General features: G+C 36.4%; 1 protein-coding gene across 6 annotated transcripts in view; it reads left to right on the top strand.

The window, feature by feature from the left end:
* CDC42BPB (CDC42 binding protein kinase beta) overlaps positions 1-14,816 on the top strand; it is a 126,998-nt gene that overhangs the window by 29,050 nt on the left and 83,132 nt on the right. For all 6 annotated transcript variants that reach the window (XM_067463009.1, XM_067463008.1, XM_067463007.1 and 3 more), the window contains exons 2-3: positions 2,911-3,002; positions 14,559-14,642. In XM_067463009.1, the coding sequence (XP_067319110.1) occupies positions 2,911-3,002; positions 14,559-14,642 (176 nt within the window). The remainder of the gene's footprint in view (positions 1-2,910; positions 3,003-14,558; positions 14,643-14,816) is intronic.

The raw sequence follows: 14,816 nt of genomic DNA, 5'->3' as shown, positions 1-14,816 counted from the left end.
GGATACACTCCTGAGTGAAGAGGCTAAACTATTTAGTAGTTTTGGTGGTGCAGTTTTGGGTTAAGGGGCTCACTTTCCCTCCCCTTCCTTCCATAATTCATGTTGCAAAGAATCCAGAAACATTACATCTTGCTTGTAGTTTATTGCTGTTACCCCTTCAGGACCCTACCACCTCATTCTGCACATATATAGAGTTAATTCATAGAGTTAATTCATAGAGTTAATTCATATATGGTCTACATAGAGTTAATTCATTAACTACATAGAGTTAATTCATATATGGTCAATGTGTGCAAGATAATGTATGTCTTCATATGATTAGATGAATCTCTTTTAGATTTTTGAGTCTTTGAACTGTGTACATGAGGAAAGTATTATCTGTTCTGTCATGAAACAAATATGTTGGTAAGTCATGATGTGCTGAGGAAACAGCAAGACCTATTAGGCTATACCTAAATATCTAATCTTGCACAATGTGGGTGCTTCTGTTCTGCATTCTTAAAGAAGACGGTACACTGAAATATGATGTAAACAAGAGACTTGGCTAATCATTTGAGGAGGTTCAGATTGGTTTGAAGGAATAACTGTAGAAATGAAAGCATAAAGCAGCATTCTGTTCTTTGGATTTTGAAGTATAACATATTTTCTCCTTGAAATACCTTGTAACTTTAGGTGGCATTTTCAGTATTAATTAATCCCCTGTCTCAGTATCTAGTCAACTTGCTTATCAGTCTCCAATGTATTGAATTTCCTTACAAAATAGTTTTCTCAGTAAAAATGTGAATGTATTCCCACACTAGTTTCTCAAAGGAAAGCAGAGTTGTGCCCTTGAAGACTGTTTAAGAAACGTGAAGGCTTAGGATACAGTCTGCATGTAGCAGATTGTAAGTGTGGATGAATGCAATGAGTCTGTATTTGCTTGCTAGTCATAAGATAGATGGCATTCTATCTATTGAATCTCAGTACATATAATAGAAGAAAATGTGACTCTACACTCAGTTTTTATTAAGTGAGATATTCAGTGAGGCCCTTGTAGGAACCTGATAACATGATAGGACTTCCATCCACTTCCCTTCCAGCCTAACTTGTTTTCCAGAGATTTGCTCCAGATTATTCCCTAAACTCTAAAAACAGGTTCTAAGGATAGGGAGGCAATTACCCCCTCCCGCCTCTACTACTAGATGGTGAACAATCAAGGACAAGACCTTTTGCTTTCCTTCTTGAACAATTAAATTGCCCAAGAACAACTGATTCACGGGAAAACCTAGTCTTGTAAATGTTTCCTCACACTAGCAACAGTATATTTGATCTTCAGTGTAATGAAAGTAGTTTGTTACTGTTTATTCAACCTGTCTGTAATGTAGTCTTCCCCACTTCCTACTCTGGGTAGAGAATTTCCTATCTGGGCACCTAGTCAAGGAAGGGAGAGAATGTTTTGCATTTCCAGCTGGTATAATTTTGAACTATGCATTTGTACCTTTCAGCTTCACTAGGAGCTTATAATGTAGACAGACTAGGTAAGGGAAATGCGTTGTTGGGTCTTAATATAATCATATGACTTCTTAGTGCTCAGTATTGCCAGATACCAATTTTATAGAAGCAGCAGGTTTATGTATATTTTTGAGAAAAGGGCTGGTATCTTTGCTCAGTAAGAATGTATTTTATGTTCCAGTTTACTTTTGAATGTTGATCTCAGTAGTTGTCTGTGAATAAGGCTTGTTCTCTTTTTTGTGTGGCGATGACTGTTCTTTAGTTGGTAGCTTACAAAGAAGACTTCGATAGGACAAACAAAAGTATGATTGGCTGGTTGATGACATCTAGGCTACTCCCAAGAATGACTCTCACCTTACATTGAACTTACTCTTAGCTGTATTTGTGTGAGGGAGAATTATGAGTGAGGTAGACATGACAGACTTTGTTTGAAACATATGTTGTGTTTTGGGAAGGAACATGCTTTATTTGGGCTTTGTTTAAACAGATATTTTTACCTATGCACTTTCTTTTACACTTTATTAGAATTTAATACACTTTTTCTCATTTCTGATTTGACTAAAGTGATAATAATAATAATAATAATAATAATAATAATAATAATCCTTTATTTGTACCCCGTTACCATCTCCCGAAGGACTCGGTGTGGCTTACACGAGGCCAAGCCCAAAATACAACAATAAATGTATTTATTATTTATTTATTTACTTTACTTTACTTATATACCTCTGTTCTCAGCCTGAAGGCGACTCACAGCAGTTCACAACAAATAAAACAACAACAACAATAATACAGCAAAATAAAACAAAAAACAAGCAATAACATTAACAACACGCAATGACGCAGTTAAAAACAAAATACAATAGTATTCAGTTCACTGGTTTCCATTCTACATTTTCTTTTATCTGAACCCCCCCCCCCCAAAAAAAAAAGAAAAAGAAAAAGAAAACAGAAGATGATAAGCCAGCCTTTCCCTTGAATTACTAACAAATTGTGTACTTGGAATTCTTATGGAAACACTGAATTGATACTACTGAGGAGGCTAGATTTTGCTCTGATATTTCCAGTTACAGATCCTAACGGAAGGATGTTTTGGTGACAATAACATTACAAACAAAATGGTTAATATGATGGTTCTGTGAATGCACTCACATGTGCTGTCATACCATGCTATAGATCAGCGTTTCTCCAATTGTGCTCCCCCGGATGTTTTGGACTTCAGCTCCCACAGTTCTTAACAGCTGGTAAGCTGACTGGGATTTCTGGGAGCTGAAGTCCAAAACACATGGAGGAGCACAGTTTAAGAAACACTGTTATCAATCACTGATATAAATAAGTCAGGGCAAGATTCTAGTAAAATTTGTGAATATATCTGCATGATATGGATTTTAATTTGTGGTTTTCTTTTGTTCTCAACAGCAAAACCATTTACACAGTTGGTGAAGGAAATGCAGCTTCATCGAGATGACTTTGAAATCATAAAAGTCATTGGTAGAGGTGCATTTGGTGAGGTAAGTTGCCTTTGAAGCACAGCTACAACAATATTTTCTGCTGTAACATGGTAGGAAATACACCACATACTTCACATTCACGTTGTTTTTCCATAATGATTGCAGTTTTTCAGACCTAAGTGGGTTCTAGTCCACAAAACTGTACCGAGAGCACTAAATAGTTTGGTTATAAAGTGCTTTAAGATTTTTTGTGGTTCCTATAACCAAGATGTCTGCTTTTTGACAATTTAATGAATCTGTAGCTATCATAGGGATAAGAATAATACATAGCCTTTTGTCTATGGCAGGGTTGGGCAAATCACTGCCAAACCTGCCACAGCAGCAGCAGAGACTAAATTTCATGAAAACAGAAACCTAGGGTGGGGTGCGGTTAACACACTATTTCCAAGACAGTATTATGGGAAGTACATTATTCACATTACCTTGAAAATAACGTTAACAAGATCTCTGTTTTTACTAGAAAACAAGGCAGTTGGAATGTTCATACTTCATTATTAAGACTAGATGGATTTCTAGGAGGTGTCTATCATTACTATTGGCCTCATAATACCTTCTAGAAATGCATCTAGCCTTAATAACAAAAATTAATTTTGTAACCATCCTTTCAGATTCAGTGGTAGGGTTGGGGACAGCCCTTGAGATGCGATGGAAATGGCTGGGGTTACACATCTCTACAGTCTCTGTGCTGCCTCTCCCAGGGCAGAATAATACATATAATAATATTCAGGAATACCAGCATACAACACCATTTTGTGGAATATGAACTGTCAAGACACAAATTTGTAAGGTAGCACCCAAATTTGCAAAGAACTGAAGATATAAATCTTCAATTTTTTGCAAAAGGTTTGAGAAATGCATTTTTCATGAGAAATCAGAGAATAAATAATTTGAAGATCCTTTCAATCATATATACTATTTTAGCATGTATTTAGAGAAAGCAGGCTGTTTCAGAGAAGAGGACACCTCCCCCTCCCCTCCCCTCCTCCTCCTCCCCCCCCCTCCTCCTCCTCCTCCTCTTCCTTTTTGAGGCTGAATGGCCATCTGACTGGGGTGCTTTGATTATGCTTTTGCTGTGTGAAGGTGGAAGGGGGTTGTACTAGATGCCCCAAAGGGTCTCTTCCAATTCTATTATTATTATTATTATTATTATTATTATTATTATTATTATTGAGGGTGGATGGCCATCTGTCAGGGATGTTTTGATCGTGAGGTCAGGAGTATTGTGATCCAAAACTCTTTCTGTCTGAAGTAGTTACTATTAGTAGATGATGTTGATGATTATTATTATTAGAAACACAACAAGATGAGTCCACAGCAGACAAGATCACTCTGCTGGCTGTTGTATTGGATCACACGTCTGACATTTCACAAGTGTGTTGGACTAGATTAAATCAGATTGATAAAAAATACTCAAATCAGTGCTGGAGAGGTTGTTAGGAAATAGGGACGTAATTTCATATGTGGTGGTCATGTAATATTATACAAAAGTTTTGGGAAAGCATATTCAAAGAAATAACAGCAATAATAAAAATAGAGACTGAGATTACACCAAAATTAGTATTATTACTTATACATGATATTATAATTCACTTACAAGAGGAGAAAGAAATGGTTTCTAATTTGATAACAGCAGCTAAATTGTTAATAGCAAAAAACTGGAAAGAAAAAAAAAGAAATTCAATTAGAAGAATGGTATAGGAAAATTTGGAATATAGCGATTAATGATAAGCTAACTTGCAATATTAAAATTAAAAGGGGAATATGTAAACAAACAGACTTTTGGAAAATATGGGGAAATGTGTTTAATGAGGGAAAGGGGTATAAGCCAGCAAGAGAAACAATGATATTTTGGAATGGTGAAACAACATGAGTTGGTTGGTCCTGGTGAAGGGGGCACAAACTAAGGGTAAGGGGAAGAGGGGAAAAAACGGTATAATAAAAATAATTATAAAGAAATACAATATGTATAAGCGGATAAAAGGTGTGTGATAGAGTTATATGTAGTATAAGTTGTAATGGAAATTTTAAAATAATGATAAGAAATATGATTAAAGATGTTTTTGATATTTATTTACTGTTAGATTGTATATAATATGACATACTCTTTTGTCTAAGATTCTGTAAAAAGAGAGAAGAATGTATGCTTATACATTTTGTTGGACCAAATTATAAATAAAATCTTTAAAAAAATAAAAAAAGGACTGTGTGATGTATTGGCGAATAATGGGTGCAGATCCCAATAAGGTGGCCTTCGGCAGCTGGCAGATGGTAATTTTGTCAGCGTTGATTGTTTTTAAGTGCAGGCCAAGGTCTTTAGGCACTGCGCCCAGTGTGCCGATTACCACTGGGACCACCTTTACTGGCTTGTGCCAAAGTCTTTGCAGTTCAATCTTTAAATCCTCATATCGTGTAAGCTTTTCCAGTTGTTTCTTTTCAGTCTTGCTGTCGCCGGGGATTGCAACACTGACACTCCATACTTTGTTTTTTAACACGATCGTGAGGTCAGGAGTATTGTGATCCAAAACTCTGTCTATCTGAATTTGGAAGTCCCAGAGTATTTTGACATGTTCATTTTCTGTAACTTTTTCAGGCTTGTGATCCCACCAGTTCTTTGTCGCAAGCAGATGGTATTTGTGGCACAAGTTCCAATGAATCATCCGAGCACCGGTGTTATGCCTCTGCTTGTAGTCTGTCTGCATGATCTTCTTGCAGCAGCTGAGGATTTGATCTATTGTTTCATCTGCTTCCTTGCAGAGTCTACATTTGGGATCTGTCACCGACTTTTCAATTCTGGATTTGATGGCATTTGTTCTAATGGCTTGTTCTTGGCCTGCCAGAATCAGGCCCTCTGTCTCCTTTTTCAAAGTTCCATCTGTGGGACACATCCATGTTTTTTCTTTGTCAATTTGGCTCTCAATTTTTTCCAGGATCTGTCCATGGAGAGCCTTCTTTCGCTAGTTTTCTCTTCTGCTCTCGATTGTGTTTTTACGGTATTCACTCTTTGTCTTTTGCACCTTAAGCAGTTTACTACTTAAAGTTTACTCCTCCTCCTACTACTACTATTATTATTAAAAAGGTATTGTTGATACCATATTATTTTTGTTGACCGCCTTTTCCACTTGCAGAGCTAGTTTACTGTTTTTGAAATAGGGTAAATTTTCAGAAACGGTTAACCTACTGATGCCTCAATTAATGTAATTTTATTGGCATCTATTTTTACTTTGAAATTGACCTGTAGTTGCTGCATATCCCACCATCTGCGTATGTTCTAGACAATAAGTTTTCCCAGTTTTTTGTAGTAAAAATAGGTGCTTCAGCATATATCTGGGTTGGCTTATACTTGAATATATACAGTTATACTTGAGTATATATAGTAACAAATATACAGTATTTGTTAATTCTCAGACACAGTACTTAAGTAACAGTGTTAGATCCCAGGATATTTTGCATGCTGCAGTTGTCTGGGTTTTTTGTTTGTTTGTTTTTTGGTAGATTTATCAGCAGCTCTACAGAATTTATGTTTGGGAACTGGTGATTCTCACATCGACCTTCCCCAGACAATTCTGCTACACATTGAATCCTGCTGCCGGTTTTGGGGGAGATTGGCTGGGTGACATATGAAGTTACTTTTGTACATAATACAGTAGAGCACTCTTTCTGCAACTTTGTCTTTCACATTGCACTGTTTTGCAGCTGTTAGCAGATTACATTTTCATAGTAGATTTGATAATTGATCACCCTGATTCTCTTTGAATTGCAAATTGCAAATATGTGAGTTGAAAACAAAAAGTCAAAACAATTAATGTTTGCTAACTGCTGTAACATTGTAATAAATAAATAAATGCATTTTATTTGCTACCATGATTGAGGTGGGTGCAACACAATTAAAACACATCACCATAAAATACAATAAGATGCATATGTGAAAACACATTTCCATAAATACATATATTAAAATACATGGTATAAATATTAAAATACAATACAATAGAATGTAAAATTAAAACTCATGGTTTAAAATTGTCTGAGTAGGCCTGTTGCAAAAGATAGGTCTTTAGTTAAATGCTGAAAGCTCATTTAGCGGTCGAATCTCCTCCAGCAGGTCATTCCACAGTCTTCTCAGGACAGCCAAGGAAAAATCTGGGTGATGGTTGCCACTCAAGTTCTGACTGGCTGGAGTAGGTGCCGCCAGAGGACCTAAGTGTTCTTAGCTTAGAAACTAATTGGCAACCAGTGGAGCGACTTCTGTATGATTGCAATATGTTCACTCCTAGAAGTTCCCATAATCACTCTGGCTGCCATGTTTTGAACTAATTGAGTTTCTGAACTTGATACTGGGTTATATTAATGTATAACACATTGCAGAGTTCCAACCTTGAGGTTACTGTTTATAGTTAGTTAATTAGAGATAGATAGAGAGATAGATATAAATATAAACATCAATGGGTGTTAATGGTATTTTATAGACATAAATCATGAATGAAAATCCTGCTTTCAGTTTAAGTCAGTTGCTTATTGATTACTGTTGGTTAGTATAACATGATTTTGTGGCATGTACACAGTTAAACATAGTTATTTGTAGAAAGGGAAATATTTGGAAATTAAGAAATGGGGGGGGGGACCCAGAGTTTCCTTGACATTTATAGTATTAAATTATTTTCCTTAACTTCTTGTTATAATAACCTGGCCTATTTCTATGTTGCAGTGGAGAATAGCTTATCAATTCATTATTCTGCTTCTTTAAGCATTGAGATATTAAGGAATTGATCATTTTCCTTTAACTGCTGACTTTTTACCAAGATATAATTCCTCCATCTTGTTTACGACATTAGCCTCAGGTTTATACATGATGCATGTGATTGTTGTTATGGACTCTGTCTCATGAAGCCTGTCCCCCGCTCCTTCGTCCTTGTTTTTCCACACACAAGCTTCCCATATATGGTTATATATGGTTATAGGAAGAGAGAAATGTTCTGCTTCTTAAAAAAGGAGAAGCTCAAGTTTCTACAGATACAACTAGATAATACATCATATATTATGTTTTCATAGCTTAAAGAATACATCATATATGATGTTTTCATAGCTTAAAGACACAGCTTACCTTATTTCCCTAAGACCAGGAAACAGGCTTCTTCACCCCATCTCAACACTTTCAGTAGATACAACACAGTCACACTGGGAGAAAGCGACCCTGCATTTGTTCTCTCCCCAAGCTCTGGAAGACAGCAGTGCCTTGATGTGTGTTAATCTTTAATCTGAAAAGCTTTCTTAACATGTGTAATCCATGGAATCTCTTCAAACTAAAGACATCCCTAATAGATAAATGTAGTTTATTTAATAACCTAGGTTTTTTGCTTATTTTTTTCTATGAACTAAATTTTCAACATAGTGCATGCCAATTAGAAATATTCTGAAACATTTATAAACTAAAGCATGTACATATGAATAGTCTAATTAACATTGTGATCTGTATGTTTTAACAGTTTGCTCACGTTCATTTATTCATTTCCTTTGTTTAAAAAACAAGATATTAATAATATTTTACTGGAAATGTAGTGGATCTATAATGGTCTTTCTATTTGCTGTAAATATTCAGGCATTTTTGAAAAAGAAATATTTCCAAAAGATTCTGCAGAATTTGTAGTTCATAATATTTTGGGGTCCACTTTGAGACTCCTTTGAAAATATGTTGAAAGCTATAGATAGCTCCCCCTCCCCAATTCTTATAACATAATTTTACATACAGTTTATTTTATTATTTTGGAAACTGTTTTCCTTCACATAGACTGATCTCAAAAGGTCAATATGATATAATAAATTAAAACTAACAGGAGGAAAATCTACGTGGAGACATTTCTATGCCTGGTGCATGGAAACACTGAAACATATTCATGGAGCTACATTAAAAATCCTTGCTCTATACATAATGAAGCTACTGAGATTAATTTTCAATTTATTGTAATGTGTGATTTTATGAATGATTCATTATATTAAACACCTTAAGGAATAACACAAAATTATTACATCATAAGCTTTCATAATGTAGAATTTACTTGATTATATTTAGCTGATAAAGTGGAATTTAGTGTGGGACAGCTTATATACCCTAATACATTTGTTAGTCTCTGAGATGCTGTAATACTTGTATCTGTTTAATATTGTTGCTGCCTAAACAGAACTCCCCATTGGGCTTATGTTGAACAATATACACCTGATATTTCAAACAGGTCTCTGAATTATTATTATTATTATTATTATTATTATTATTATTATTTGATACACAAGATTAGTACACAGCAAACAAGATCACTATGCTGGCTGTTGTATTCAATCACACGACTGACACTTCCCAAGTGTCTAGGACTATGTAATGTATTGGCAAATAATGTGTTCAGGTCCAAGTAGGGTGGCCTTTTACAGCTGACAGATTGTAATTTTGTCAGAGCCGATTGTTTTTAAGTGCAGGCCAAGGTCTTTAGGCACTGCACCCAGTGTGCCGATCACCACTGGGACCATCTTTACTGGCTTGTGCCAGAATCTTTGCAGTTCTATCTTTAAATCCTCATATCGTGTAAGCTTTTTCAGTTGCTTCTCATCAATTCTGCTGTCACCTGGGATTGCAACATTGACGATCCATATTTTGTTTTTTCCCACGATTGTGAAGTCAGGATGATGATGATGATGATGATGATGATTATTATTATTATTATTATTATTATTATTATGTTTTGGCGTAGACTCCTGTTTTTTCTTTATGTGTGACTGTGTAGTTATTTTGTGATATCCCATCCAGATGTACCTATGGTCCAGTCCAACTAAAACCTACCAGTAAGTTAGAGCCAGTGGAAAGAAATGTATGACCTATGTTAAACCTCTCCCCTCCCGCAGTTCAGATAATAAGGAACAGAACACTGAGCGCTTTTTTTCGCTCTCACACACACCAGTGTCTGTCCTAAGCAAATTATGCCAGTGACTAGCTGTTGATTCTATATTTGAATCTAGACAGCAAATTTGATTCAAAGTACAGGCTGCAGTAGTTTGATTTGTCACATTAAAAAAAACCTGATCTATAAATCGACTAAGTAGCTGATTGGATTGAATAGGAAGCATAAAGAACATGGCTGTGTATTCAAGTTCAGTAGCATTTCTGCACTCAAGTATACACATTCTATGCCTGATAGGAACAGAGATTTATGAATTCAATTTAACTGATCTGTCTTGGCAATTGAGACTGCTTTGGAAATGCTCTCATTTTCACTGGACATCTTTTCAGTGACCAGAAAACTGCTAATGAACCATGCAGATTATGTATTAAGTGGTCTGTCAGAGAGATAATGCGCAATCATTTCATGAATGAGATGCTGATGAAAATGTCTCATGTAATCAGAGCAGTGATGAATATATGAAGTAGTGTTGAGTTTAAAGCAGTGACTGTGGATCTAGTTCTCCTGGCAACAACAGGCTGTGGATCTGTTGTTCCTGAGTGGTGGTGGAGGTATTATTTGCCATCATATCAGCTTTGACTTATAATGACCCTATGAATGAGAGACTTTCAAGAATCCCAGGAATCAGCTGTCCTCCTAAAGTTTAGCATGCTCTGGCCATGGCTGTACCTATCGTGTCTACCTCTTTTCCTACTTCTTTCCACTTTAGCAACAATTACCTTTTTCCATTATCTTATGTCCAAAGTACGACAGCCAGTTGTTATTTGCATGATAGGCAATGTATGAAAGTACATCTGTCATATGACAGTACAAGACAGATGAGATGAGGTAACAATCCTTTTAATCCCCTTAATCCTGATATTTTCCAGCAACTAGCCCTTTGTGTGTATTTGTATATGTACATGTTTGTGTGAGGGTTGCTCTGGTGTCACCATCTTCTTTCTCTTCCTGTGTCCCCCCATGTCAAAACATTATTGAGCCTTATGAATTTGTGTGCCTATAACAGGATGTATCTAACACTTTTGATTTCTCAGAAGGATTTTTGTCTAATTTCTGTTTCTCTAACAGCTAAGTTAGCAAGCCACCTAACAAAATGTATGCATTATCAATGAAATGAATTGTGTAATGCCTAGACCACATCATTGTGTTAAGATATCATTGCTGACATATGCAGGCCTGAAACAGGACAATCCAATAAGTGAAAATATGAAATACAGGAGTTATTGTATAAGGCAGGGGTACCCAAATGAAGGCCCATGGGCCAGATGTGGCTCTCCAAGGTCATTTACCCAGCCCGCCATCCTAAATTTTAGACTTAGGGTTGCCGTTAGTCTGAAATGACTTGAGGGTACACAACAATAATCCTTATTAACTGCAGAAAGCAGGCCAACCTTCCTACTGAAATACTGTTAAGTTTATGTTGTTTAAAATTGTTCTTCATTTTAAATATTGTATTGTTCTTTCAAATTTTTGCACTACAAACATGATATGTGCAGTGTGCATAGGAATTTGTTCATGATTTTTTTCAAACTATAGTCGTCGTCGTCGTCGTCCCCTCCCCCCCACCTCCAAAGAGTCTGAGGCCCTCTGCTTTAAAGGTTTGACGACCCCTTGTACAAGGTACTCTACGTTTTTCTAGAAGATACAAAGTGTTTATACTGGGATGGACAACTGTTAGGATACAGGGAGGCATGCTTCCCTGTATCCTAAAATCAACTGGGGGGGGGGGGGAGCATGGTAAAATTGGAGCTTCATGAAGAGGTAGTCATACTTCTGCTCTCCATGAAGCTCTAGTTTTACCATGCTTCTCCCCCCGCCCAGTTGATTTTAGGCTCTAGAGAGGGGTTTTTTTTTTTTTTACAAGAATGGACTGTCCCAGAAATCAAGATTTGGTTCACATTCTATTTTCCAGAAAGAACTCTTCTAGGCCTACAATGATCTGTAGAGGGGTAAGTATCTCTCTACTGAAGTTTAGGGCAAGAGCTGGGTAAATTACCTTGGAGGACTGTTTCTGGCCAGTAGGCCTTAGTTTTGGGACCCCTGCTTCATACCATAGCTCCTATATTTCATATTTTGACATTATTATTATCAACAACAACAACAAACATACTTTTATTTATTATCCACCTCTTCTGATGGCTTGAGGTGGGATACAATAAATTCAAAAACATATAAACATAAAATACATAAAATAAATTACACTGGCACGTGACACTGTTTTTCAGTGTGGTACTCTCCAGATGGTTTGGATTTTTCTCTTTTGTTCTGTAATATCTGTATGGATGAAATGCTTCTCATTTCTGTCACTATCTAGGGAAACTAGTGGGATTGATTGCTGCTAATAACAGTTTATTACATGACACTTCATCCAGACAAAACTTACTTTTGCCTAGAGAAAACCTAAATAAATAAATAAATCTAGAAATAAAGATTTGGCCTGTGTCAGGTTGAAGGTAGTTTCCAGATTAAAGTAGTCTTTTGGGCCTGAGTTTGGCTGTTGATAAGCAGGTGAATTCTGTAGCCAGAAAGACTCCTTTGTAGCGTATCTGATGTGTTCTTTGTTTCTGGAAAAAGCAAATATCATGTTATGATGGCATATATCTTCGTTTTGTCATGTGTGGACCTCTGCACTGCACTCTGAGCCTGCTTCTAAAAAGCTTCATCTTGTTCAAAATAAGATAGCCAGATTGTTAACTGGAATGGAATATAAAAATCACTGTTGATGAGACAGCGAGATTCATAGGTTCATTTCAGAGAAATGAATGTGATCTTGAAACCTGTACATAGTTAGTGCTTATGGACATCCTTCTTCCTTTGAGTTTGTCCGCTTATTAAGATCATCTCTGTATTTCCTCTGGCTGCTCTCAAGCCCACATTTGGTTAAATTAAAAAAGAGTATATTTTTTTGTAATCAAGCACAACTTTGGAACCCTTTACCTAGGAAATTTGTTTTTTCCTTCCTTGTTGAATCTCCACAGGGAATCAAAATCTCCCAATTTTGTTGCTTGTATGCACTCACGTGCATTCCTTCCAGTTTTTCTTTTTTTATATTATTTTTTCATTTTCAAGATTTTAATATAAGGAATGGTGATATATTTATTTATTTTAAACAAATAACATTTTACAAAAACATACTTCATTTGCACCCTAGCTAATGTAGAAAAAAAAAGAATCAATTATGATACTGCTCACACTATAGTAGTAATGGCAGGATGTAATCTGTTCCTTCCCTACTCCAGACCAATGGTGTGCATTGCCAGAGTAAGGGAACAATAGCATTTCCTCGTGCCATAGCTGATGCCACATGTCAGGCATGTAGCCGGGGGGGGGGGGGGGGGGGCTTGAGGGGCTTCAGCCCCCCCCCCCCCCCCCGAAATTCTCATGGTGGTCCGCAAAAAGGCCTTACTGGTGCATTATTTAAACTGTTATGTTTATTCATATCATGATCTGATCACCATACTCAATATATCCCATATGCATGGGGGTATTGGGGTAATGATACAAAAGGTTTGCTAGGCTAGACCCGCTTTCACTCAGACTCAGCCCCCCCCTGAAACTTAGCCCCCCCCTCGAAACCCCCCCTGAAAATTTTTAGCCCCCCCCCCCCCCGAAACAAAATCCTGGCTACGGGCCTGCCACATGTTGACACTTTTGAGTACGGCGGTATGAAAGGGAAGATTAGCTTCTACTTATATATAATCCATGTGAGTTAGCACATGATATTTGTAGATTTAATTCAAACTGAAAGTTGCCTATACATTTTGAATTTAAAAAATCCAGGACCAAGGAATATTAAGGAAACATAAACAAAAACTGTTAGGTAGGTCAAGGCATAGAAATTCTTCTATTTAAAACTTGTCTCTTATCATAAAAGCTACATAATTAGCAAAAAAAAAAAAAACAGATTGGGGGAGGAACCGAAATTACATGTCAGCTAAGCAGCTTGTATATGAATTTTCAGAGGATAATGAAGTCTGCTTAGTTATGCTAGTATAAGGGCAAAGGTAATTAAATTCCTTTAAGTACTAGTCTTTAAAACCTGTTAATGCTTACTCTGATAATTTGTAGAAAATATGTAATCTTGTGCTAAGGAGTACTGTGCTAGCCAAAAATGCCAGTATTTCCAATAATTTTAGGCTAAGTCCAAAGGGCTGGTTATTATTTCTAAAGCCCTAAAAGGTTTGGGTCAAGGTTACCTGCAGGATCACATTTTCCCATATAATCTGCATATACATAGAGGTAGTCTAGGCCCTCCAACACAGCTCAACGATCAATTTCTGCCAGGTGTTCTCTCTAGTAACCAAATTCTCCAGTGTGATTAACGTCCAGTGGCCCTAGACTCACATTGAAGGACTTAGAGATGCCTAGGGAAAATATTTTAATCAAACATGTGAATTATTACATACGCAAAAGTCAAACCCACAGAGGTGAAGGGGCGACTGTATATATCTTCCATTAGTTCCACTTACAGTTAAACTAATCAATACTTCATTGAATTATTTTTCCGTTCTACAGCACACTGTGTCTCTCTAATCTAGTATTTGTATTTATCAGATATTGTAATATGTTTCCTTTATATAGAAATACATTGACCTTTTTTTTAAAATTCTAGGTTGCAGTTGTTAAAATGAAGTGCACGGAACGCATTTACGCAATGAAAATCCTAAACAAATGGGAAATGCTTAAAAGAGCAGAGGTAAGTCCAATGTTTCCAATTCAGAGATTTTTTTAAAAATGGTATTAAAGAAAATCACAGTGAATTTCTGCTAGATTAGAAAGAATTAACTGCATGAGCATATAGGAGCTTCATTTTTCTCCCCCAAAGTGAACTGCTTTAATGCAATCAAGTCTGACAGTGCCTTTGAGGCAT

This window comes from Anolis sagrei, chromosome 1 (genome assembly GCF_037176765.1).
Source record: "Anolis sagrei isolate rAnoSag1 chromosome 1, rAnoSag1.mat, whole genome shotgun sequence".
Taxonomy (NCBI): Eukaryota; Metazoa; Chordata; class Lepidosauria; order Squamata; family Dactyloidae; genus Anolis; species Anolis sagrei.
The sequence above is the reverse complement of the archived record's forward strand: the minus strand, read 5'-3'. Positions and strand labels throughout refer to the sequence as shown.